General features: G+C 47.8%; 1 protein-coding gene across 11 annotated transcripts; it reads left to right on the forward strand.

The window, feature by feature from the left end:
- The first annotated feature begins 201 nt into the window (after positions 1 to 201).
- On the forward strand, positions 202 to 17,476 carry EDA2R (ectodysplasin A2 receptor). Of its 11 annotated transcripts, none has more exons than XM_065556565.1 (12): positions 1,076 to 1,201; positions 3,175 to 3,260; positions 4,774 to 4,968; positions 6,233 to 6,365; positions 7,724 to 7,834; positions 10,041 to 10,219; positions 10,360 to 10,445; positions 12,259 to 12,423; positions 12,912 to 13,058; positions 13,700 to 14,232; positions 15,457 to 15,508; positions 16,364 to 17,476. In XM_065556565.1, the coding sequence occupies exons 4-12, from the start codon at positions 6,318 to 6,320 to the stop codon at positions 16,657 to 16,659; spliced, it is 1,617 nt and encodes a 538-aa protein (XP_065412637.1). In that variant the 5' UTR covers positions 1,076 to 1,201; positions 3,175 to 3,260; positions 4,774 to 4,968; positions 6,233 to 6,317; the 3' UTR covers positions 16,660 to 17,476. The 11 variants fall into 11 exon arrangements, with proteins under 11 accessions (XP_065412640.1, XP_042709214.2, XP_065412639.1 ...); XM_065556569.1 differs by having other exon boundaries at positions 15,460 to 15,508; XM_042853284.2 differs by lacking the exon at positions 4,774 to 4,968.
- The last annotated feature ends 6,625 nt before the right edge of the window (positions 17,477 to 24,101 follow it).

Raw genomic sequence — 24,101 nt, forward strand, 5'->3', positions numbered from 1 at the left:
CAACCCACTCCGCACTGCTGCTTATTGGTCATGCACTTTAGCCACAGCCGCTGAGACTGTCTCCAGCCCGGCCACTGCGGAGTCCCATTCAGCATCAACCACCTTGATTGCCGCTGCCAGACCCCGCCCCTTTGGGCAGGCTGATCTGCATAGCCTCGCCCAGGAGGACTGCTTATATCCAATGGGAAGCCCTGCCTGCCTGTGGGGGCGGAGTCCCGGGGTGGAACTTCGCTTCTCGTGGGTCCCTCCAGGGCAGGAGGGAGGGTGGGTGCGGGCCAGCTGGCCAGTCTGTGGGGCTGTCTGGGGCAGAGCAAAACAGCCCTAACTTGTTCAGGAGCCCGCACCAGGATCGCTGCGGCTGAGAAGCAGGTAAAATGGGACATGTTTGCCTGGCAGTGGCACCTGATGCCTTTTGGTACTTGCCTGTCTCATGGGTAGGGCAGTTAATTGCCTATTGATCATCTCTCTGTGGGTGAGCTGCCTCGTCTTGTCCGTACTTCCCATCCAGCCTGCCGGGGCGTCTGAAGTTACTCTGCATCTCTAGATGCTAAACAACCAGTGAATGCCCGATCCGTAGCGGCTGGAATCGGTATGTGGCGCCCCAATCGGTATGTCTGCCTGGGCTCCGTGTGTCCATCCCGGTCCGTGGGTTGCTTTCACTCTGGCTGGGTCTCTCTCTCCGGCATGAGGCGGTCTCGGGCTGGTTCAGGCTGCAGAGTCGCTGTGCTGTTTACATGCCTGGGCATATCCCAGCGCGCTGGAGCATCCCTCGCACGTTCCCGTTCGTGTTTCAGGGGAGGGAGGGGCTCCAGTGGGCGAGCCTGTCTCTGTCTCAGCTAGACATGATCCTTGTAGGGAGAAAAGAAGCGGGCTGCCAGGAAGGATCGGTCTTTTTATTAGCTTTTCCTTGTAAGTTTCCGCGCTCAGAGTCTAGGTTATGATTGTCCGGTACCAAGCTGCAAAGCGAGGGGGTAACGGATCTGCACTAGCGGTGCAAAGGGTCCGGAGAGGAAGGAAATTGGTACTGACACGTGGTTCGCTGGGCAAGTCAGGGCTTGCAGGTACAATCTTCAGCCTCCCACTCCCCGCAGATGGGGTTTCATCTGATCGCTTTACAGACGGTCCAGATATTTTGATCCCTGCAAACGCGGACTTTGGAATAAGCCGTGGAATACTTTGCCTGCATGCCAAAGAGTCACTGGTAGGTGACACCACTGTAGTCTGGAAGGGCGCGCTGCAAGTTCCGACACTTTAATTTAAGCGATTGCGGGGGTGGCATGCCTGATTATAAAACACAGCAGACACCAAAGTGTTTAGAGCGCTGAGCTGTAGATTTCAAGGCTGAGATTGCGGCCAACGATAAATATGAGTGAAGATTACAAATGAATAATCATATTGGTTATTTATTATAAACTATGCGATTGAGTTTAGTATTAGCACCAGCAAATATTGATGAGTACAAGCAACTTTTTCCATTATTGTAATACTTTACATTAAAGTTTAATAAATAATGAGCTAGCAGTTGATATAATAGTTGATAATGATTTCTTTAGTTCTTAAAAATGCATTTCCTGAGCCCTGTGTGTATAATATTTATGGTATCTGTGGGTGTGCTCTTCATCTGTAAATATTTTAAATACTTCTGTCTAGCAACTGACTAAGCATTTTTATGTACATTTGGAGTAATTCTTAGTAAGTACAGATTAGAAATGGTTTTATTTGTAAACTTAATTATAAATGAGGCAGTAATTTTTTCCTGTGAGTTGAGTATGAATGACAGGTTGTCAGTGGTATTATGTGTTAGACATTAAAGAGGACAAAAGCAAAAAGGAGTAACAGGGGGTACAAACAATTGTTACAATAATCAAGAAACTGACCAGTTAATAATGAATAGGTCAAGGGGGAAAACAGACAAAAAAGAGGCCAAAATTTTCAAAAGATACCAGTGATTTGGGGAAGTCAGCTTGAAACACTCTAAAAAGGCCTGGTTTTTAGAAGATGGATGCTCAGATTGGTCATCCAAAAATTTGAGGCACTGAAAAATACTCAAACAACCCCCAACACAGACTAGTCACATTTGGAAATCTTGACCCCAGTGTGTATATATATATATATATTGTATATCAAAATTATACATATTATGGCCATGATCCTGCAAACACTTATGCACAAGACAAACTGTATGTACGTGAGCGGTCCCATTGATTTCAAGGTCTCAATTGTACCTCTTTCTTTCCTATATTGTTTGTCATCTTAAGTCTCGATCCTGCATTGTGATTTGCTAACATGGCTCTCTGCACTTCTGGGGAATCCCACTGAATTAAACAGAACTTCACATGGGTGCGGAATTCTGTATTAATCAGATCCCGACGCATGATTGGGGCTTCAGATTATAAATTCTTTTGGGAATGATATAGGTCTTCCTATGTGTTTGAATGGCATTTCGCATGCTGTGAGCACTACAGGAATCCAAGTAATAATAATACAGTAACTCCTGCATTGGGTATTATTACAGTATTTTAAAGTCTTATTTTATTTGCTGTTAGAACAAATTGAAAGAAACAAACAGAAGTCTAAAATGAATATTACGACAAGAGTGGGAACATAAAAAAATTGTCATAATATCAGAGAGGTGTAAAATCAGCACAGTGCGCACTCCCCTTTTGATATTGGGGTGTTTTCTTCTAAAAACAAACAGAAAACAAGCTAAGAGTTTTGAAGTAGGACACATTACACACTTATTAGACTTTTTGTGACTTGGAGAAAGTCTACAAGTTAATTGAAAAACGTGTTTATTTCCAAACCAGGCTAAAAGATTCAGCCACTTTTTACTTATGATGAGCAATACCTTATTCTGCAAGTAACCCTGTTAAAATCAGGGGGCTGTTTACAAAATAAGGTACTACTTGATATGAGTAAAGATAGAAGAATCTGGCTCAGAGAGTCCTATATATTAAGCACAATATAGTGTCAAGAAATGCTTGCAGAACAAAATGAATAGTATTGAGTGAATGGGGAACAGAAGATATTGGCACTAAAGGCAGGGACTTGACTTAATATCAGGAGAAAATGCTAGACATGCAGGAATATTTTCCAGTTAATATTTTGGGATTTAAAAAAAATCCTTTTCTCCTGTTGCTTTTATTTAACATTGTCATTCTTTCTTTTTTAAAGCAACATATAAACCACATAATGGCATTTAATCTGGCTGACCTATTTTCCTCTGCCCAATTCTACCAGCTGCCAACTTCAGATATTCAGTGAGTGTTTTATAGCAAATTTTCCCATTCTGGTATATTGCAAGTAGTGCTGTATGATACCAGTAAAGACCAGGTAAATCTTCAGTGATCCCTTAACTCTAATATGTTGACCTGATAATCCAGTAATGCTAAACCTGGTCCATTGAAATCCCTTTGCCACTTTGAAAATGTAGCCAGAAGCCTTGGAATATCCATTAGGAACAGCAGGAGCCATCTCAAAAGATGGCAAGTGTTTATCAAACAAATATAAATGTTCTTCACTGTGTAAAGATTGTAGGTCAGACTAGGTTATAAACCAAAAAAACGCACCCTGGATCTTCCTGAAAAGAATTTGAGTGTTGCTATCAGTTCCTGGATTTTTATTTCAATTCAGTGCTTTGGATATTTATAAATCAAGCAGCTACTGGGGGAAAAAAAAACAGTTTTCAATTGAATATGAAGTCTGACCAATGTTCAAGGAAAGTGCAAGTTAGGTAGGGCCTAATCCAAACACTCCCATTGACTTCAATGGGCTTTTAATCAGGGCCTCAGTATGTAGTTGTAGATCTATGTACTACAAGGTGCCAGTCTAGCTTGTTAAGTCCTCTGTGAAATATCCTCTTGTCTAGTTAAAAGGCTAGGCTGTGAGTGGTCCTTGCATGGGCACACAGTGGAGGAGTGCAAGAATGAAGCTTCCTCCCCCTTTTGCAGCTACCTAAGGGCTTCCTATACCAGCAGTCTCTGCAGTCCCTGTGCTCTGGGGAGTGCAAGGCCTTGTGCTTCCCCTGAGAAGCATGATGCTATAAGAGAACGGTCAGGATGAGGCACAGTCATGGGCCAGCCTCGCATCTGCACTGGCCTGCGGAGTATGGCTGGTGCGCCTGGGTGACAATCAGATTCATCCACTGCGGTCACCGAGCCATCCCTGAGAGGTTGTGTCTCCTGAGATACAATCTTGCTGATGCTGCCCTGCCTCACCCACTCAACAGGGCCCTGGCATAAATGCCACAGTCTAACCCAGTGGGATAAGAATGGTGGAACTGCAGAAAACTATGGTATTCTACATTAATGGTCCAAACCACTCCATCTTACAATAGTTCTAGTGCAGTATTTTGGGTGGGTATTACTCATACAAGGGAGTGTTTAAATAGGGGAAAGCTGTTTTCACTGAGATTTTTAACAAATCATGAAATCATTTTGATTCAATAATTTAACAGGTTTTATACACCAAGTTCATAGATTCCCCTTAACACAGAACAATGACTGTAGATTGTTTCCCTATAAAATCAATGAGCAGGCTGATACCGCGAGATGTTTAGGTCCCTATCCGGAAAATGAGATTTTATTCTAGCAGTCGCCTCGAGATTCTATACAGCATCTGCAGAAGTGGGAGAATTTCTCATTTTAACCTAATTGGGACCAGATGTTTTAACCACTTACTAGAATCTCAGTGTGGCTTTCTATTGAGGGTGCTCATAAAGTCATAGAGTTTAAGACTACCAGATCATCTAGTCTGACCTCCTGCATATCACAGGCCATCAGCACCCCCAAACTAAATCCAGCAATCAGAACTAGACGCAAGTATCACAGCCGACAGGAGACTGGACTATTATGTGTCACAAGCAGAGAATAGGAGGAACTGAGGTGACCCACACCAGAAATTCAATAAAGCTTTCAATGGCCATGTATTGCTAAACCGGATGAGGACCAAGGAGCCATAGATACAAAGGTTAGAAAAGATTATGCAGGATAAAACTGTATTTGGGAGGCCTACTCCCTACATCATTCCTATTATTGTCTCACCTTGCCTATCCTTTTTTATTACTATTTATTGTTTGTATTAGGGTGGCACCTGGGGTCCCCTACCAAGATCAGGTCCCCATTGTTCTTAAGACACCCTAGTGAATGGTGCCTTTCCACTTCACTTGGGAATTTGCTCTTATTCCGTTTGTTTTTATTCATAGATATGGGCCCAACTCAAAGCCTCTGTTTCAAATTCCATATCTGGGTCCATATCTGAACGTTTTACCTCTACAATGGACAGACGCAAAACCATAGATCTAAACAGTGCTGAACTTGGGGCTTCAAACGCTGAGCTTATCCAAAGTTCAGGGTGTTTGGAGTCAGCCTAGTATGGAGAAAAATTTCAGATAGGAACTTGGATTCAAATCTGTGATTGGTTTATATTTGGGAGGATGGTTCAGGCCCATTTCTATTTTTCCTAATGGAAATGGACCCTAACTAGACATTAATATTGAGCCTAAACATTTCCTCCTTTAGCTTCAGCCCATAGCTCCCTGACCACCATTTTCTGAGACTATGACAAACTCTCTTTATTTACTCTATAGTGTCAGTATCCTGGAAGCTATTTATGGACTGTGATCTCATCCCTCCTGCGATCTTTGCTTTACTGGGCTAGATAAATTTAGCACCCTTAATTTCTCGTTGTCGTATGGCTCTCTTTGCAGCTTATACTGCTCAGGGTATGTGAGTTGATAGTAATAACTAATATCTTGCTTTCTGTACTTATCCAGTGGAGACGCCACATCAGATGAGTCCTGATTGTTTGGATAGCGGGAAAAGCCTGCCCAATAGCCCACTTCCAAAGTGCAGTCTGCTTTGCATAGGGCTCATGAGAGTGGGAGATCAGACCTGAGCGGGCTGACAAGGCATAACAAGGAACATTTACTGAGGGGCCCTTTTCATTTACAGTTTATAATGGTGGCATAGATAGAAATGGGTTATGATTGGGGGGAAAGAGAAGTGGAGAGTGCTCATATATCTACTGCTGTAACATCATCCTTTCCAGTATGTTACTAGGCCCTACTATGTGAATATTAGCCAGGCTGTCCTTTGACCTGTTCCTAATGAGGCCTGTGGCGGGGCTGACAAAAACTTGTGCTCCACCCATTTTTGAATTGTTTCAAGTTATAACAGTGGCTTCCTTTGAAAGCATCTTTCTCAAGCCCTTTCTACTCTTCTTTAATGTTTAGATTCCAGTGAGTCGACCTCATGAGGCAGACACGGCGTTATTAATTCTTTTCCTGATTTGCTGCATGAAGTTATGAGAGAAGTGACATGAAGAGAGGCCCAGTGCTGTTTTTTGCTCTATTTCTTGTCCCCAAGGTAGGAATCCACTTGAAACAAATGAACCAAAACTTCTGCATAATGTGTTTTAATAGTTTCAATTTGATTTCTGTTGAATTCTCTCTATGTGCTCTGCTCTCTGTAGTCTGCATAATTTGCATGGCCCAAATTCCAAATGAGTTCAGTGGGGGTTGAAATCAATAGAAGTTTTGCCATTGACTTCAGTGGGGCAAGGATTTCACCAAGGAATGCACGGCTGGGCTGTAAGTCTGTAGACTAGCCTTACCTAGTGCCTTTGACTAGTTTTGTATAGTTTGCAGCTGAGGATTCACATCAGTTTTGTGTCTTGTGCTAAGTTCTGGCCATGAATTCCATTCGTTGCATTAAAATCTTGGGTGGCAGCATGGTGGCCAGTAATATAAAGTGTGGCTTTAGTTCTTTAGAGAACTGATAGTTATCCCTTGCTATGTTCTGTGCCCCATATTATATATCCCCAGATTCCTTCTGCCCCACTGATCCAAGACTGTGTAATTAACTTATCTTCTCTTGCACTGTTTTCACGCCAAATCACGTGAACACAAGCTCCTCTGAGTGGAGGTTTTTGTCAACTCTATACCAACTAAGGCTCTGGGTTGAACATCTGCTTTGTGTGCTCCATCCAGTTTGGTGCTCTCTGCAGACCTGGATACCACATTGGTGGTACTTTCCACTGCTCCATTTAAGCAGATCTTTGTGATGCTTCTAAATTAGGAACAGTCCTACTGTTTAGCAGACCAGGATAACAAGTTATCTGGTCTGGACTATGTACTGACCTCCCATCAGGGAAGCTGCTGACCTGATCTTAAAAATCATCACTGATCAGAGTGTCCAACATGAGTTTGGAATAACAACTGACCGCACCTCACTTCACTTGTAAATGCCACCAAATGGCACAAGGAATGGGCAGTTCATCTGCATGACCTACTACTTAAGTCCCTCCTCTGTCTCTGCTTAGCCAGTTGCACCTCATACTACCCTTTGGGAAGAAGGCATATGGCTTTGCTTTTACGAAAATGAAGTTTTCCTGGTGCAACACAAGCATCTATTAAAGTAGGGGTGAGCAACCTGCGGCCCACGGGCCGCACGTGGCCCATCAGGGTAATCTGCTGGTGGGCTGTGAGACAGTTTGTTTACATTGACCGTCCGCAGGCACAGCCACCCACAGCTCCCAGTGGCCTCCGTTTGCCGTTCCCGGCCAATGGGAGCCCACCACTGTACTAAAGCAAATGGGAATTTGGGGTGTGCAAGGAATGCAGGCAAATTTTCCTTCCAATGAGAAAGCTTTGCCCAGTAAAGGACACGCTTGGTTCAGCTCAGGAGCGTTCTGGGACTTGTAGTAACCCCAGTTGTTTCTCCAGGTCCGAGGTGCTGCTCCAAACCCAATGGAATGCCAGGAGAGTGAGTATCTGGACGAGCACAGGAAGTGCGTTCCTTGCAGGGAGTGTGGCCCAGGATGGGAGCTTTCCAAGGTAATTTGGCTGCTCTGGGATGAACCTGGATTGTTGGCACTGGTGGTGCTGGATGAATCCTCTGCTAGCCTTTAGTAGAAGGATAGTATTAGAGCTTTCTCTGATATGGATGTCCGTGCCTTTAAAAAGAACAGGGCTTTATTGGCAAGGGATGTTAGACTATTCCACTGATCATGCTAAGTGATGCAGGAATGGGGATAGGAGAATGGGAAGATGGAAGTACCAATAAGTAAGGAGAGGTTTCAAATTGGTGCAGCTTATTACTTAAACACCAAGCAAAGTACATCATCTCCAGCTCCCAGGGGAAGTCAAAAATCCTTCTGGCAGATAACTCCAGTGTCCTGGTGAGAGCTATGCAATGTCTCATAGACTTTTAGGTCAGAAGGAACCATCGTGATCATCTAGTCTGACCTCCTGCACATTTCAGGTCACAGAACCTCGCCCACTCTTGAAATAGACCCCTAACCTGTCCTTGTGTGGGTCATTGGCAGCAGGAATCCACCTGGGACCTCTGGCTCTATAAATGAGCCTCTGTGCCTAAGCTAAGAGACCTAGCTCTGTTCATCAAGACTATAGACTCATCAACCTCTATATGTGATCCACTCACCACTAGAAGAGGACAGAGTGCCATACTTCATGGGTGTGATTTACACATTCCAATGTGGTTAGTGAGTTTGCTATATATAGCCTTGCCTAGCTCAGGCTCATACTGTTTGATCCCAGCTGCCAGCAAACCCTCTCCTCCCCCCGAGGGCACAGCATTACACCAGCATCCCCCTGGCAGTAAAACAAGTTCTAGTGACTGAGGCAATGTGTGAGCTATTGCTGAATGCAGAATGGCTGCCCTATTTGTTTGCTGCTATCTGCTTCAGTGCAGTGCAAAGATGTGAGATGCCCAGAGTGTGAAAGGCAACTGAGAATTCTCTCACTGAAGAGAATCTTCACTCTAGAATCTCACTCTAGAGAATAGAACAGCTTCTTCCCTTTGAGGTTGTGACGGGTTGATTCACAGAAACCCCCTTGGGAGCTGCCACCTGACTACCCCTGCTTCTGTTTTCCCTGCCAGCTCAGGACTCCAGCACCCTGTCTTGCTGAGCCAGACACTCCTGTCTGCTCCAACACAGACCCAGGGTCTGAATCACTTGCCCCAAAGCTGCAAGTTTACCTGAAAACAGCTCACAGAAGTGTGCTTGTCTTTAGCACTCAGATGCCCAACTCCCAATGGGGGTCTAATAAATAAATCCGTTTTACCTGTATAACGCTTATACAGGGTAAACTCTTAAATTGTTCGCCCTCTATAACACTGATAGAGAGAGATGCACAGTTGTTTGCTCCCCCAGGTATTAATACATACTCTGAGTTAATTACTAAGTAGAAAGTGATTTTATTAAATACAGAAAGTAGGATTTAAGTGGTTCCAAGTAGTAACAGACAGAACAAAGTAAGTCACCAAACAAAATAAAATAAAATGTGCAAATCTATGTCTAATCAAACCAAATATAGATAATCTCACCCTCAGAGATGCTTCAGTAAGCTTTTTCTCAGACTGGACACCTTCCAGGCCTGGGCACAATTCTTTCCTCTGGTACAGCTCTTGGTGCAGCTCAGGTGATAGCTAGGGGATTCTTCATGATGGCTTCTCCCCCCACTTGTCCCTCTGGGTTTCCACCCCGCCCCCCCCCACCACTGGAAAAGCACCAGGTTAAAGATGGATTCCAGGTCAGGTGACATGATCACATGTCACTGCAAAACTTCATTGCCCACTTGCCAGCACACACATATACAGGAAGACTAACAGGTAAACACAGCCATCTGCAGACAATGGTCCTGGTTAATGGGAGTCATCAAGATTCCAAACCACTATTAATGGCCCACACTTTGCATAATTACAACAGGCCCTCAGAGTTATGTTTTATATTTCTAGTTTTAGATACAAGAGTGGTACATTTATACAAATAGGATGATCATACCCAGTAGATTATAAGCTTTGTAATGATACCTTACAAGAGACCTTTTGCATGAAGCATATTCCAGTTACATTATATTCACTTATTATCATATTTTTATAAAACTATTCTAGTTACATTATATTCACTTCTTATTATTTTTTTATAAAACCATATAGACTGCACAACATCACAATGGTATCTTCAGATCTGATGCCATTTCTTTGTCTCAGTCATGGACTTGTGCTTGTCTCTTGCAGGAGTGTGGCTATGGTGAAGGAAGGGATGCGCAGTGCACTGCTTGCCCTCCCAGGAGGTTTAAGGACAGCTGGGGGTTCCATGGTTGCAAAACTTGTCTTTCCTGCCCCCTCATCAACCGTGTCCAGAAATCCAACTGCACTGCCACTTCCAATGCAGCCTGTGGGGAATGTCTTCCAGGGTGAGTACAGCTGGCAGCTGGAACACCAGCAGCAGACGCACGTGGGAGGGCATAGGGAGGTGCTGTTCAAAGAGATGATATATACAATTCCCTTATACTTTGTCCTGTTGTTAGAGCATTCTCCACTTACTCTTTGGCAGGTTTTACAGTAAAACCCGGATTGGCGGGCTGCAGGATCTGGAATGCATCCCCTGCACAAAGCAGACTCCTTCCTCTGAGCCTCAGTGTACGTAGCCAGCAGCACTCCAACCTGTTGTCTTTCACTGTGTAACCTGTCATGTCACAGGGCATGCGGTGAGCCCTGCCGGATTAACAGGAGGTGGGAGGAGTGGTGGAGTGGAGCGGGCCAGTGATGCATGTAATTCAATATCACCTATCTCCGACAGTGGCCACTGTTACATGCTTCAAATAAAGGCATAAACCCCCATAGTGTAACTAAGGGCAGGTCTGCACTTAAAACACTGAATTGGCACAGCTGCGTGGCTGTAGTGCTTTAATGAGGATGCTCTACGCTGACGGGAGAGTTCTTTCCTGTCAGCTTCGTTAATCCACCTCCGTGAGAGGTGGTAGCTGTGTAGGTAGGAGAAGCTTTCCCACCAACATAGCGCTGTCTACACTGGTACTTAGGTCGGTATAATTATGTCGCTTGGGGTGTGGATTTTTTACGCCCTTGATGTAGTATACCAAAGTAATTCTGTAGTGTAGACTTGCCCTAAGTGTGCAAAGGAAAATTCCCTCCTGACCCCCGCTGCCGATCATCTTTTCCCTGAAACATGAAGATTGAGGCTTTTTGTTATTTCTGTCCTCATGAGTGTCCTTGCAGAGGCTGTGCTTATTCATTTAAATGTCTAGTCCTTGTGTTGAAGTTTATTACGCTAGCTGTAGCAGAAGAATTCTGCCCCAGTGAGTTCTGACCAAGGAAGTACTGACAGTATATAGCTGGAGGGGAGGGGCAGGTGGGGCCAGCAGTGCCATGATATGTGGTCAGACACAGCAGCTCAGCCATTTTCTATCCTGTAATGTTTTGTTACCCTGTTTCCCCGAAAATAAGACATCCTCCGAAAATAAGGCCTACTTACAGTTTTGCCTCTCGTTGTAATATAAGGCATCCCCCCGATAATAAGACCTCCCCGATAATAAGGCATCCACCGATAATAAGGCATTTTTCATTTCTGAAAAATAAGACATCCCCTGAAAATAAGACCTAGCGCATCTTTGGGAGCAAAAATTAATATAAGACACTGTCTTATTTTCGGGGAAACAGGGTATTTCTGTTGTTAAAAATCAAGAAAAATTTAGGAGCCTAATTCCCACTGACAGTCACAGAAAGTTCATGGATTTAGATTCCTTAGAGCAACAGGAGGTGGGAGGAGTGGTGGAGTGGAGCAGGCCAGTGGTGTATGTAATTCAATATCCCTTATCTCTGACAGTGACCACCTAACAGTGGCTTAGGTGTCTAAGTCCATTAACTTTCTTTGACTGTCTTGGGAATTAGGTTCCTAAGCCCCTTAGGCAGTGTTCCCTCTAATTTTTCCCACCCATGTGTGGAATGAATTTTGTTATGTGCGCCGCACTGCCCCAGCTGCAGCTGGGTCCGGGCCGGGCCACCCTGGCCAGATTCAGGCCAGGGTAGGGGCACCCAGGCTGCCGCAGGTCCGGGCCGTGACATAGTTGGGGCTGGGGGGCCGCCCCAGCCATGGCAGGTTGGGGGCCAGGCTAGGTTGGGGTGCCCCCCCGAGCAGCAGCAGGTCCCCGGGCAGGTTCCCTGAGCACCTGTGTGGTGCTAAATAGGATGCTGCGTGGCCATGCACCCACGCAGCTTACAGGGAACTTAGCCCTTAGATGTTTTTAATTTCCACGTTGAGATCTCTTGTCCTAAGGGACATCTGTGTCTATGTGTTTAATATCCTTGTAACTGGTCATGTACTAATCACTTCAGGCTGGATCCGTGCTGCCCTGGTCCAGTCTGCTTTCTTCTCTGTAGCATCCTGCAGCACACCATGTGCTCTGACCTCCTTCTTTGGCTGGTATGTTTGCAGGCAGCTCCAGGACTACCCTGGTGAAGGTAGTGATCCCCACAGTACCTCCCCAGGACACCGCCCTCCTAGTGCTAACCAGCAGTGCGCTAGTCATCATTGTGTTGGTGCTGCTGGCACTCGCCATCATCTGCTGCAAGCGCTTCTGGAAGAGCCAGTGTCAGCAAGGTGAGTGAATGCAATGCAGCATCCCTCTGGTCCTCCTTCCCCTGCCCCTTCTTCCCTAGAAATAGCAGGGAAGAGGAGGAGAATGTAAGGGCTCAGATTCAAACAGAGTGCCAGATGGGGCCAGTGAGGTTATCACTTTTGAGGTTAGTGCTTTCTCTTCTAGGGTTTTCCCAGGTTGGGTCAAGACTGAGGAGATTTTGGCAGTTGTGGAGGTGAGGGGGCCAGGGCTGGAGCAGCAGAGGATGAAGCAATTAAGAGGATGAGGAAAACAGCAAGGAGGAGTAGGTTAGAGAGATACGATTGAGGTGCATTGGCACAGCTGCATGGGGAACAGTGCACAGCACTAGCCCTCTCCATGCCAGGCAGTGAAGCCTGATTGCTCCTGAATTTTACAGTCACCAAATAAATAGCCATACTAGATGGCCTAGTGCATTCTGGGAAAACAAGCCAGGTCTTCGCTGGTATCAGTTGTTCTTTATCCTTTAAAGTGTTTCTGAGGACCCAGAGTTTCTCGGCCCAGAGGGTGATGTTCCGGGACTCAGCCATGCCAAGCAGGTTTCCCTGTGAGGAACAGATGTCTAGTCCCTGCTGCTTGGGTGTGAAGAACCTGAGCCCTTGCTCCGGGCAAGCAGAAGGTAACTTCTCTCATTGCTCTGCTGATTTAGCTTGGGTCTGGGGGGAAGGGCAGGCTGGGCTGTGACCCCCACACCCTAATGTCTGCTCAGTTTCCATTCCTCAGGCAGGAAGGAGCACCCCATGGTGGGGGGGGAGGGAGGTGTCAAAATCGCTGCTGCCGTGTGGTCAGACACTGGGATAATCGAGGTGGACAGAGCACAGTGCCACTAGGAAGCTTCCTCTGGGTGAAAGGTGGAAGCCTGGGGAGGATTCTGAACTCAGAAGACATTGCACTGGCACTGGGAACATGTAGGTTCCACTCCTCCAGCTTCAGTGTCTTTCTCTCCTAGGGATGTGTGGGTTGGGGAGGAGAGAGTGCTTGGCTGTGCAGTGGGGGTGACTCTGGAGGGCTGGTGATCGACCCCTGGAAGAGCGGGGAGCCTTGCTGTGCTCAGTAGTGCTCACTGCCACCTCGCGGGCACTGAGTAGCCCTGTCCTGTCTGTTCCTCTGCAGCTGGAGACAGGCAGTGGCAGTGCAGGGCCTCGTGGGAAATTGGGTTTTTAAGGAGTGGCTGACAGGAGGGAGCCCAATCCTCAGCAGGTGGAGAGGCTGGTGGAAGGGAAACCCACATACTTTTAAGCATGGAGTTTCTGATTCCAGGTCCCGTTGAACCGGTTCAGTTCATTTCGAATGGTGAAGCCATAGGCCTGCAGATCCCTGCTCTCCAGCCCAATTTGGAAGCGATTGCTGTCAGCCCCAATCCCAAATCCCAGCTGGCGAGGAGCGTCTTGGAGACCCAACCCCTGATAAGGAATTCAGGGTCCAGCGACTGTTCTGCAGGGGGCCCGTCATCCTCAGATGCCAGGCAGGGCACAGCTGGGTTCACAGAGGCCCAAACTCCCCTCTCATCATGTGCCTCAGAGATGCATCCTAGGTGGCCCCATGCCCCAGTGGAGTGCACGGAGCTAGACCTGCAGAAGTTTTCCACCCAGGCCGAGTTCATGGGCACCAAAAGCCAGGAGGATGCAGAGAAGCAGGCGGCTCAGAGGACCTGGAGACATACAGATGAGCTAACCCTTGAAGTTCCCCTGTTTGGTGCCTCTCTGATAACACAAAGTGAACTTGTTCTGGAGCCTGTCAGGGGATCATCCTCATCCTTCCAAATTCCCACTGCTGAAGGCAGGGAGCAGCCTGTAAGTTCTTCCCATCTCACCCTCCTCTGTATAATAACAGCTACTACGGGGCTCACACAGGGAGGGACGGGATAGCAAAGGGGCTGGGGGTACAAAACCTTTCACCTCTGAGCAGGTTCAGATCCAGCACTGGCTGGTAGTGACCATCCAAAAGTCATCACCATCTGTTGTTCAGTGAGCTGTGTGGTGTGAGTTTGGGAAGGGACCAGGGCCGGCTCTGGCTTTTTTGCCGCCCTAGGCCGCGGGCCCGCAATCCCCGACCGGCCGGAGCGCCGGGAGCAGGGTGGAGAGCCTGGCCGGGGCTCTCCGCTCTCCCCAGCGGCCAGAGCGCCGGTGGGAGGGCGGAGAGCCCCCGGCGGCCAGAGCGCCGGGAGGAGGGCGGAGAGCCCGGCTGGGGCTCTCCGCTCTCCCCGGCTGCCAGAGTGCTGTGAGGAGGGCGGCGAGCCCAGTCGCGGCCCCGCTCTCGGGCCAGAGCGCCCCGCCGCGCTGCCCCCCTCCAGGCGCCGCCCCAAGCACATGCTTGGTGGGCTGGTGCCTGGAGCCGGCCCTGGAAGGGACACAGCCCAGGTCCCACTGGCCAGGGTAGCACATAACTCTTCCACCATTAAACTAACTGGTGTTGAGAGCCCAAGGAAAGCTGCCAGCTGTGGTGCTTTTTTGTTTGCAAGGAACTGGTCTAAGACCTACCAACTTGTCTAAGGGCCACCAAAGAGCTATCAGATGGTTGCAACTACCAACCTGGGCTGGGTTCAGATACTCAGCCTGGCAAAAGGGCAAAGGCCAAGCATGTCCTTTACTCAGCAGAATCTGTACAGTTCACCTGATCCCTGCAACACCCGTGAATCATCTTTGCATGTTTGCCAGTATGGAAAACTGACCTGGTGGTGAACAATTCTGCTTCCCAGTCCCCTGAGCCATCTGATCTCCTCACCAGTTTGCGATGGATTAGTGATTAATATAAGTCTAAAAAATGTCTAGCAGGTAATTAACTTACTAGCTTAGCTTCAAGTACTTGTTTATTGAGATGGTGGTTTGCTGGAAGAACTTAGAGCATCTTAATAGGCTTGCTGCCCTGACTGAGTGGCGATGTATAGATGGAATGGAAATATCCAGGCCATTACTCATACAGGGCAGGTCCTTTGAGTGGAGCACTGACAAGATCCACATATGATTGTTGCTCATTCCCTGATGAATCTCCCCAATCCTTGGGGGTCTTTGTCTTAGCAGGTGAATGATGTCCTGAGCCTTGTGTGTGAGATTAGCAGCGTCACACAAGGTGAGTGGCTGTCTGGGCAGCATTTTTCAGTCATGTCCTTGCTCCCCAAGGGTTCAGGTGGAGGCCTGACAGTTGACGTAGAGATCTGTGGCTGACCCTCTTTCACTGGGCCTGTGGCATTAATGCGGGGAATGGTCAAGCCGTTCTGTGACACACCTTGGATTGTGGGAGGGGTCGGAGACAGGCACCTAGTTTACCTGTATTAACAGTGAGGATCATAGGTGCAGACTCCGTGAATGCTCTGGGGCTGGAGCACCCATGGGGGAAAAAATGGTGGGTGCTGAGCACCTACTGGCAGCCCCCTATCAGCTCCCCCCTCCCATTCCCAGCGCCTCCCACCCGCCGATGGGCCCTGCCATCAGCGCCTCCCTCCCTGCGCCTCCCACCCGCTGTGAACAGCTGTTTTGCCACATGCAGGGAGGCTGGGAGGGAGGGGGAGGAGCGGGGAAGCGGTGTGCTCGGGGGAGGGGGCAGAACTGCGTGGGAAGAGGTGGGGCGGGTGGAGCAGAGGCGAGAAGAGGCGGAGTGTGGCCTTGGGGAAAGGGGTGAGTGGGGGCTGGGCCTAGGGCAGAGCCGGAGGTTGAGCACCCCCTGGCAGTTGAAAAGTCGGTGCGTGAGGATTAAGCTCCCCTGGGGCTGAGAGCCAGGGTCATGAGGCTAAGCACTGAAAGGAAATGCATTAGTGCCCTGTGGCAAAAGTTCCCTCTGTGCTGAGGCCAGGCAGAAGGTGATGTTGCAGTTGCTCATCAGATGGGTGGGGGCAGGGGCTGTGATATAGGCCTCACTGCCTTATTTGCAGGACACCCTTCCCTCATTGGTAGACAGGCTCTCACCTCCCTTTTTTGCCATCCCCAGGTCTCCCCATAATACAGCTCCCCCACTCCTTGGTGCTGTTACTTGGCTTCCAGTTGGACCCTTGCTTGTCTGGTCTCAAGAATTTCAGCCACGTGGGGGTGGAGCTGGGGGTCCCATCCCATCTGGTGAGCAGGATGTCTGGATTCAAGCAGCTCGTCGCTCACCTTGCCTCCTCAGGAGACACAGTCACTGTTCCTGCCCTGGCCCAGGTCCTACAGCGACTCCAGCGCTTCGATGCCTTGCTCCTACTCTGCGATCATTTCATTCTGAGCCGGGCCCAGGGCTGCCAACACTAGGAGAAACACACGTCACTGCCTCAGCACATAGAGGGAGGGGTAACTCCAGGCATAGTTTTGGCTGGGTGAACCTGGGTTGTGTGGAGATGGCCTTTGAATGTTGGGGGGTAGAATCAGAGTAGAATGATGAGTCTGTGAGTGCTCACTGAGTAAACTTCTCTCAACCACTGCTTGAGCCCTACCTCATGCTGGTGATGGTTGGCAGATGCATGTGGTACCTCCAAACACCACCTTTCTTCATACGTGTTTATATTGATGCCCAGAGACCTCGTGGCCCTCTTGGTCACCATGCATGGTTACAGGGCCATTTGCTTCCATGGGCAGGACAGGACCCTCGAAGCACACAGTGTTTCCTTGAATCACATCTCAGCTGTAATGATTGAATTCATTGTGTGAGGGGCTGGATGGGGGGTATGAAAATATCCCCCAACTCTAAGAGGGAGCTCAGAGGGTCTGGACCCTCTGTGTTGGATTTATCCCCCTCAGCTGATTGTATCTTCCTCTTAGAGGCCTGATCATCATTTGTTCTTCCCCCCCACTTTTTAGAGGTGGCCTTTTCCATTTGGCAGACGTATTTTGCTGGTTTTCTGCTCAGCTTTCTGCCGTGGCTGCCTTTTTGTTTACTTCTCCTTTTGTGCGCCGACGAGGGGACCTGTTCTTGGAGAAGGGTTGTTTAGCTGCCACTCCTTTTTTTTTTTTTTGCTGGGCAGGAGGGACTCATGCGCTGAATTTCTGTGTGCCATACCAGAATAGCAGTGTGTTTAATTGTATTTCCTGGATGTGGAATGGTACACTTTTCATAAAGGGATATTTCGAATTGAGAGTCAGGATTTTTTTAAGCATGGTGGAATTTGCTCCAATGCAGATGGCAGGGTACTTGTTGCATTCCCCGGTCTTCTTCTAAGCACCTCTGCTCCCTTTCCCAAAGGGGCTTGCTAACGGGCTCCTCTGTGTTGATGTTTGGAGGAGAAGAAGAGGCGGGGATGAGGCCTCTCCCCCGCCTCTTTCCTCAGCATGCTATGTCCGCCCCCCCCTCCCGTCAGTTGGATCACGCTTGCAGGCAGGAGGGGGGCAAGGAGGAGCGAGCCGCAGCACACCACTCCGAGGAGGAGGAGAAGACAAGCCAGGGTGAGGCCTAAGGGAAGGGGCTGGAATTGGGGCATACCCCCTCCAGCCCCCTGCATGATCACCCCCTGACCCCAGCCCAGCCCCCTGCCCACCCTAATCCCTACAACCCCCTGCCCATCCTAACCCCTGCACCCTCCCAGCCCCCTGAGCCCCTGCCCTGACCCTGCACTCCCCTCACAGCTCCTCAGCACCCCCACACACGGATTGTCTGTGGTGCCTGGGAGCACAGGGGGGCAGTGACAGCGGGACTTGTCAGTGCTGGCTGCCACGCCCCCTGCCAGTGGGAATGCCCAGAAACTACCTCCCTGCACTCCGGGGAGGGGCGCAGCCCAGTTTTGGGGGAAAGGGGCAGTCGTGGGGCAAGTCCAGGTGCGATGGGGGAGCTGGCGGTGACTCCGTGTGGGGGGTGTAGGAGAAGCAGGGTGTTTAGGTGGGAGTTGGTGTGGCAGGGGGCAGAGGGAGGGCGGGGAGAGTCTGGGTTGAAGGTGGGGGTTGGCTCAGTGTGTGTGTGTAGAAGCGGGGTAGTAGAAGAGAGGGAGGTGACAGCCCTGGGGTGAAAGTGTGTAGGGAGTGGGCAGTAGCAGGGAGATTGACCCTTTGTTAGGGGGTTAGTTGTGTGGGATGGGGACAGTAGGAGGGATGGGAGGAGAGCCCAGGTGTGAAGATTGGGGTAAGAACTTGAGGCTGGATTGTGGTAGCCTTTGTGGTAAAGTGTGTGTGTTTCAGTGGCCCTTTCTCCTTGCAAAAGATGGGCACCAGCAATTTTCCTCCCCACACCCTGCCCCAAAGTTTTGTAAACATTATTGTACCAAAGTAGAAAATGCAGCTTTCAACAATGTATTTAGGAAACATAACTTTGGGTGGAGGAGGTGGTGGTGGGGAAATACAGGTGCGACACCACTGACTGCTGCAGCCGGGCTTAATATGGCTCATAAGTGTGCTAATTAAGCACTTGTGTTCAGGGCCCTAAGCAGGCTCTGAGTGTTTAAAGAAAAAAAACAAAACTAACAACCCCCCTCCCACACAAACCAAATTCAGTGTTCTGAGTACATTGATGTTAGCCCAGTTTGTTCTCTATGGGCTGAGTGGAGGTCGCAGTTTGGCTTCAAATATCTTATTTTGTTTTTGAATAAATGTTTTCATCCCCATCCCGGCAATACCACATTTACTATGGCATTAATGGTGCTGTCACGCTAGGACCATATCTGGAAGGGGTTCATCACAACCACATGGGACCCACCAATATGTTTGGTGCCAGGCCCACAAAACGTTAATCCAGCCCTGGTCACTTCAACTTACTGGTTGTTAAATTTAGAAGCCCTTTTAGAACCGGTTCCCAGCTCACCACTGTGTGTAACCCAGGGTAAGGGTCTCCCCTCCATTGCCCCTCCTGTGAGCACCATGGGTCTCATCTTCTAAACACTAAATAGAGACCACTTGGCCTGGATGGTGCCCCTTTGAAGTGCAGACTGAAGGATGGCTTGGCTTTCAGCTCATCCGGTGCCCAATTCTCTTGCTGTAGGATGCAGGCCATTCCCATTGGCTTCTGCGGGAGGTGCTTCTGTCCTATGCTGATAAAACCGGAGCCTGTGGGGTTTAGTATGTTACGTAGCTACAACAAAATAAACTCAGTATAATAATAGAGGGTGTCTCAATGGCACAACCACTCTATCCCCTTACCCTGGTTAATTAAAAACTAGAAGGATGGAACCCCTCCAGAACGAACTATGCCAAGTTCATAATGGGAAATGCTGAATGGAGTATTCTCAAAAGAGTATTTTCTCACTGCTAGTGTAATGTACTGCCAGGTGCATATCGCCCCCTACTGGAATTAATCAGACCTTTGTGTGTTCATATTCTGAGTATTAACCTGTGCAGGGAGGCTAAATACTACTCCCAGGTAATGAGGGTTGCCATTTGCCTGCAAGAGGCTTCTGTTGGAAGAGCAGAAAAGTATGATGTCTCATCCCAGTGCCATGTGTCTTTGATTTGGCTGAATGACTCCGGTGTCTGGAAGTTTGTGTCCTGGCCACTTTATGGTGCCTGTTAAAGTAATCATGCCATGAGTGGTGAAGTGGCCTTATTATAAAATAATGTGTTGTTCAGACTAAAGATGACCTCATTTTCTGAGAATGGCTGTTCCGTAGGGATGCACTCTTCTGTCTTTAATTTTCTCTAGGAGGATTTGTCAGAGTTTGCCATGGTTTGGCTGTGTTAAACTTCCTGAAGTTCCTGGAACTGGTATCTGGAGGCAGCTTCCAAAGTTGGTGGCTGCAGGTTTTTGTGCTATTTTCTCAAAGCTGCCACCAGCTTCTCTTCTTACTGTGCATTAAGCAGGAGCAGGTTACACTTTGAACTGCTATCTGACAAATTGGATTGGTGGGGGGAAGTTGTAGAATATGAAACAATCCAAGTCTCCTGTAAGGCTGGAGAAATCCTGTCACTGGGTCGCTTCACTGATTGACAGGCAATATTAAAGTAAGCTTTTAAGTGCAGTATCGTTGTCAGGGGCAAATTCTTCAGGAGAAAACATGACACACCCAACACCTCCGGGAGAGAGGACAGGAATCCAGCCTTGGCGATCAGCTGCAATAGTCTGTTTTGTGGTTGCAGAACACACCCACGGTCAATTCATGAGAGGACCCTAGCAATCAGGGCATATGACATACTCTATTATATTAATGTGTTTTTCAGCCCTGGCACTCAGCTGTGACGGATTCCTTTCATAGTGAGGTCATTTTCAGAGAGCAGCTGCTCCAGGAGGAGAGGCGTCTCTGGGAGACTGATTGCAATCAGCACTTTGCCATGAATTCAGACAGATGGAGGCTGTCATTCGGATTCTATAAAACACACTGTTTCACTATGGTTCACGTTAGGTGGGATTCAGTGTGGCTGTCAGGTGGCTGATGACACAGGCTCCCTAAAACGTCATCTCCAGGTGGATCTTTACTTCATTTGTGGCACAACCTTGACACCTAGTGGAAGGGAAAGGAGGTGCCTTTCTAATAATCTCTCAGTTCTTCCCCGGTCTGTGGAGCTGGCTGTTTCAAACAAGGGTGAAGAAGAATGTGGCTAGCTCCACATTGCGATGGTGTTGGGCTGCACGACATTTCCCATGTGTGCTGTATTTCGCTGCACCTCAACATATGGGGATTGCTTTTTTTTTGTGAAGGCTTGACACCGATATCTGGGGCTGGCATTGGAGTTGCCCCATTTAGCCACACGTCTGTTTCACCCTGCTACACCCTTGAGGGTACAAGTCCAATGTAGAGTTGTTAACCTCATGAGCTTTGGGACATACTCAAGGAGTTTCACTGATATTAGGGTGCCTAGAACAATGGGTGGTGAGGAGGGAGTTTTGCTGAGTATACATAGTGCTGCCAAAGTGCATAGGCATAGGGTGCAAGATATCAGACCATCTGTACCCAGTTAGCATTGTGGGCACTGTTCATCTTCTCATGAGCTTTCGGGAAAGTGAGCTGGACTGTCCCTGATTAAACCCTTCACCTTATCCCAGCTAAGAACCATAAGCTGTTGACAGTGCTGGGCTGTCTTAATTTAATTCACATTGCCTGAGCATCAGTGGTGTGCCAGGGAGCTCACTGGTACATTTGAGAACACAGTGTCCCCGCTGCTGGGTGTTCCGGATATGTTCTGCAGTAGCTGAAGGCCTAGAGAGCAGAAAGGATGGTGGTTTTCCCTGTGTTTAGTAAACAACTCTCTGGAGTGAAAAACATATTGCTTATGCCAGTTACCAATGGTGCTTTGCAGCCATCAAGCTATAAAGGGACAAAGCAGAAGGATGGTCTTGTGGATAAAGCATAGCAGTGGAAGTCAGGAGATCTCCACATAGCTATGCCATACACGCTGAATGTGTTTGGCAGGTCACTTCACCTCGCCATTCCTGTTGCCCCACTTCTAATGTAGGGACAATAATACTCTCCTACCTCGCAGATCTGTTGTGAGGATTAATCCATTAATGTTTACAGCCTCCTTGGAGAGCCTCAGACAGGAGACAAATGAAAATGACAGAGCTGGTCTAGTAGCATAAAGCCATTAAAGTCAGAGGCAAAATAATCATTAACTTCAATGGGATCAGGATTTGGCCTGTGGTACATGGTTCCTCTCTTCCCTATCCTGTGTCTCAGGCTCCCCTCTTCTCCCTTTATTTCTGTGCATTTTCCTGCCTCTGTGTTTTCTGCCCTCTTTCCACTCCCCTGCCTCTTTCCCCGAATTTAAAATGTCAAACTATTTACAGTCCAAGAAGTGCGCACTATTCTGCGCTTTTCTGATGTCACTTGTGTATCCGAGCCTTTACTACTCAGCAATATGGATAGAAACATCAGCTTTCTTTTAACCCCAGGATCGGCTGCCATGTACGACACCCTTTATGCACTCAGTAATGCCCCTGATCTATTGTTCTGAGTAAGAGAACTTGCAAATGTCTAAATATTTTTAAGACCATGGTTCTTGTTATCGAGCCCCTGGTATTGACAGTTCCAGTGCTGGGCTAGCTAAAACCATTTCAGTACTAATTAACTGGCACATAAAGATTGTCTTAACAAACTGACATGTATTGTGATTTCATTATTGAATGTTACGGTTGAAAGTTTGACAATAGGAAATTTATATAATCAAAACCCCATTGGGTTCATCTGATCATAGCAATCCCTTGGCTGTTATCATAGCTCTGGGTGTCTGAAGTTGGCTGAGAACACAAACCACATGGGAATGTGTAATTAGATTATAATTAATTGGTGTTTGCCTTTTATGGAGTAATTAAAGGCATGGTGTCTCCCAGCAGCCAGCAGGGGGCAGTATTGCCTTGTTTAAACTCAAGTGCACATTTCACCTGGATGGTTTGTTACTAATAGACATTGGTTTCTGTTGAACATCTTTAAGACCTGAACCTGTTGAGGAAAAAGTCAACTCACATGCGTGAGGGGCATCGCCACCTAAAGCTAGACATGATGCTTTCCCTGTCTGCTATTCACCTCTGGCAAAGTCAAGCTCAACTAGTTGCAGTTTTTGAGATTGCCTTGCAATAAACAGAAGTATTGAACATTTTATCCCTTCTAAGTTAAAATGTCAGTAAATGATACCTCATTACTTGGTTACTTAACTATGCAGCACTAATTAAAAAGGTGCCTAAATGTAAAACATCTCAGGGCAAATGCAGATCTGGGGCCAAGATCCTGATCTTTGTTATACCATCACAAATTGGTAGTAATGTCATTGACTTAAGTGGCTACTCTGGATTTACTCCTATACCAGTGAAATCAGAATCTGGTCACTAGCGGGATGGATTTTCACCTGCCCTTCATGTTATCAACTCTGGGTTATTGGAGTCAATGGTAGTTCTGCCCCACGAGTTAGTTTTGCAAGCTGACTACATCAGCTCCCATTGACTTCAGGGGGAGCACTGAGAGTGCTCAGCAGTGCCCCCATGCAGGATCCAGCCCAGTTTGAATGTAAGGCCTAGTCTTCACTTACCGGCTGGTCCGGCGGCACGCCATCGATGTTCTGGGATCGATTTATCGCGTCTGGTTAAGACGCGATAAATCGATCCCGGATCGATCCCGGAAGTGCTCACAGTCGGCGCCGGTACTCCAGCTCGCCGAGAGGAGTACGCGGCGTCGACGGGGGGAGACTTCCGGCCGCGTCTGGACTGCGGTAAGTTCGGACTAAGGTACTTCGAATTCAGCTACGTTATTAACGTAGCTGAATTTGCGTACCTTAGTCCGAAGTCCGGACTAAGTGGGGACCAGGCCTAAGGCTTTTCCTGCTCCTTCATTTGTTTCAGGGGCTGCTGTGTCTGTTACTGCCCAACAGCATAATCATGCAATTAAGAATAAATGAACCTCTGGAGTTACACTCTGGGAGAAAAAGCTAAACTTGGGTAAATGCTGATGATCCTTTTGTAAGTGTTGTTAACAACCAGTGATTTCTGTATGTGAGTATTATAATGTGTGTTGCAAATTCTTGCCATTTGCTGATGTGTTGTTTGTCCTTGCTGATCTCACCGGGTAGCCTTGATGGTGAATGGGGAAAGCACAGTGTAAAGGAATTTTTCCTTTTGGAGAATTTGGTTTAAGCGAACATGTCCTTTCCCTAGTTCAAGGTTTTTATATCTGTATTTTAAGGTGCCCTATCATTTTTAAGCTGTGTACCATGTTGTTCAGAGGCTGATCAATATTATTCATTGACAAACCTTATTAACTTCTGCCTTAGGAATGAAGCGGTTGCGATGTAAGGTTCTTTGTTCAAGTAAAGCATGCAGATAAGCTACTCTGAAGCACACTCCGGCTGTATTC

The sequence above is a fragment of the Chrysemys picta genome, chromosome 9 (genome assembly GCF_011386835.1).
Source record: "Chrysemys picta bellii isolate R12L10 chromosome 9, ASM1138683v2, whole genome shotgun sequence".
NCBI classification, from domain to species: Eukaryota; Metazoa; Chordata; order Testudines; family Emydidae; genus Chrysemys; species Chrysemys picta.

Coding starts and splice junctions, on each gene's coding strand:
- EDA2R (XM_042853280.2), top strand. CDS start 6,318: ATGAAGAGAGGCCCAGTGCTGTTTTTTGCTCTATTTCTTGTCCCCAAG. Junction 14,233..15,456: donor CTGAAGGCAGGGAGCAGCCT/GTAAGTTCTTCC, acceptor TCTTTGTCTTAG/CAGGTGAATGATGTCCTGAG. Junction 15,509..16,363: donor GATTAGCAGCGTCACACAAG/GTGAGTGGCTGT, acceptor TGCCATCCCCAG/GTCTCCCCATAATACAGCTC.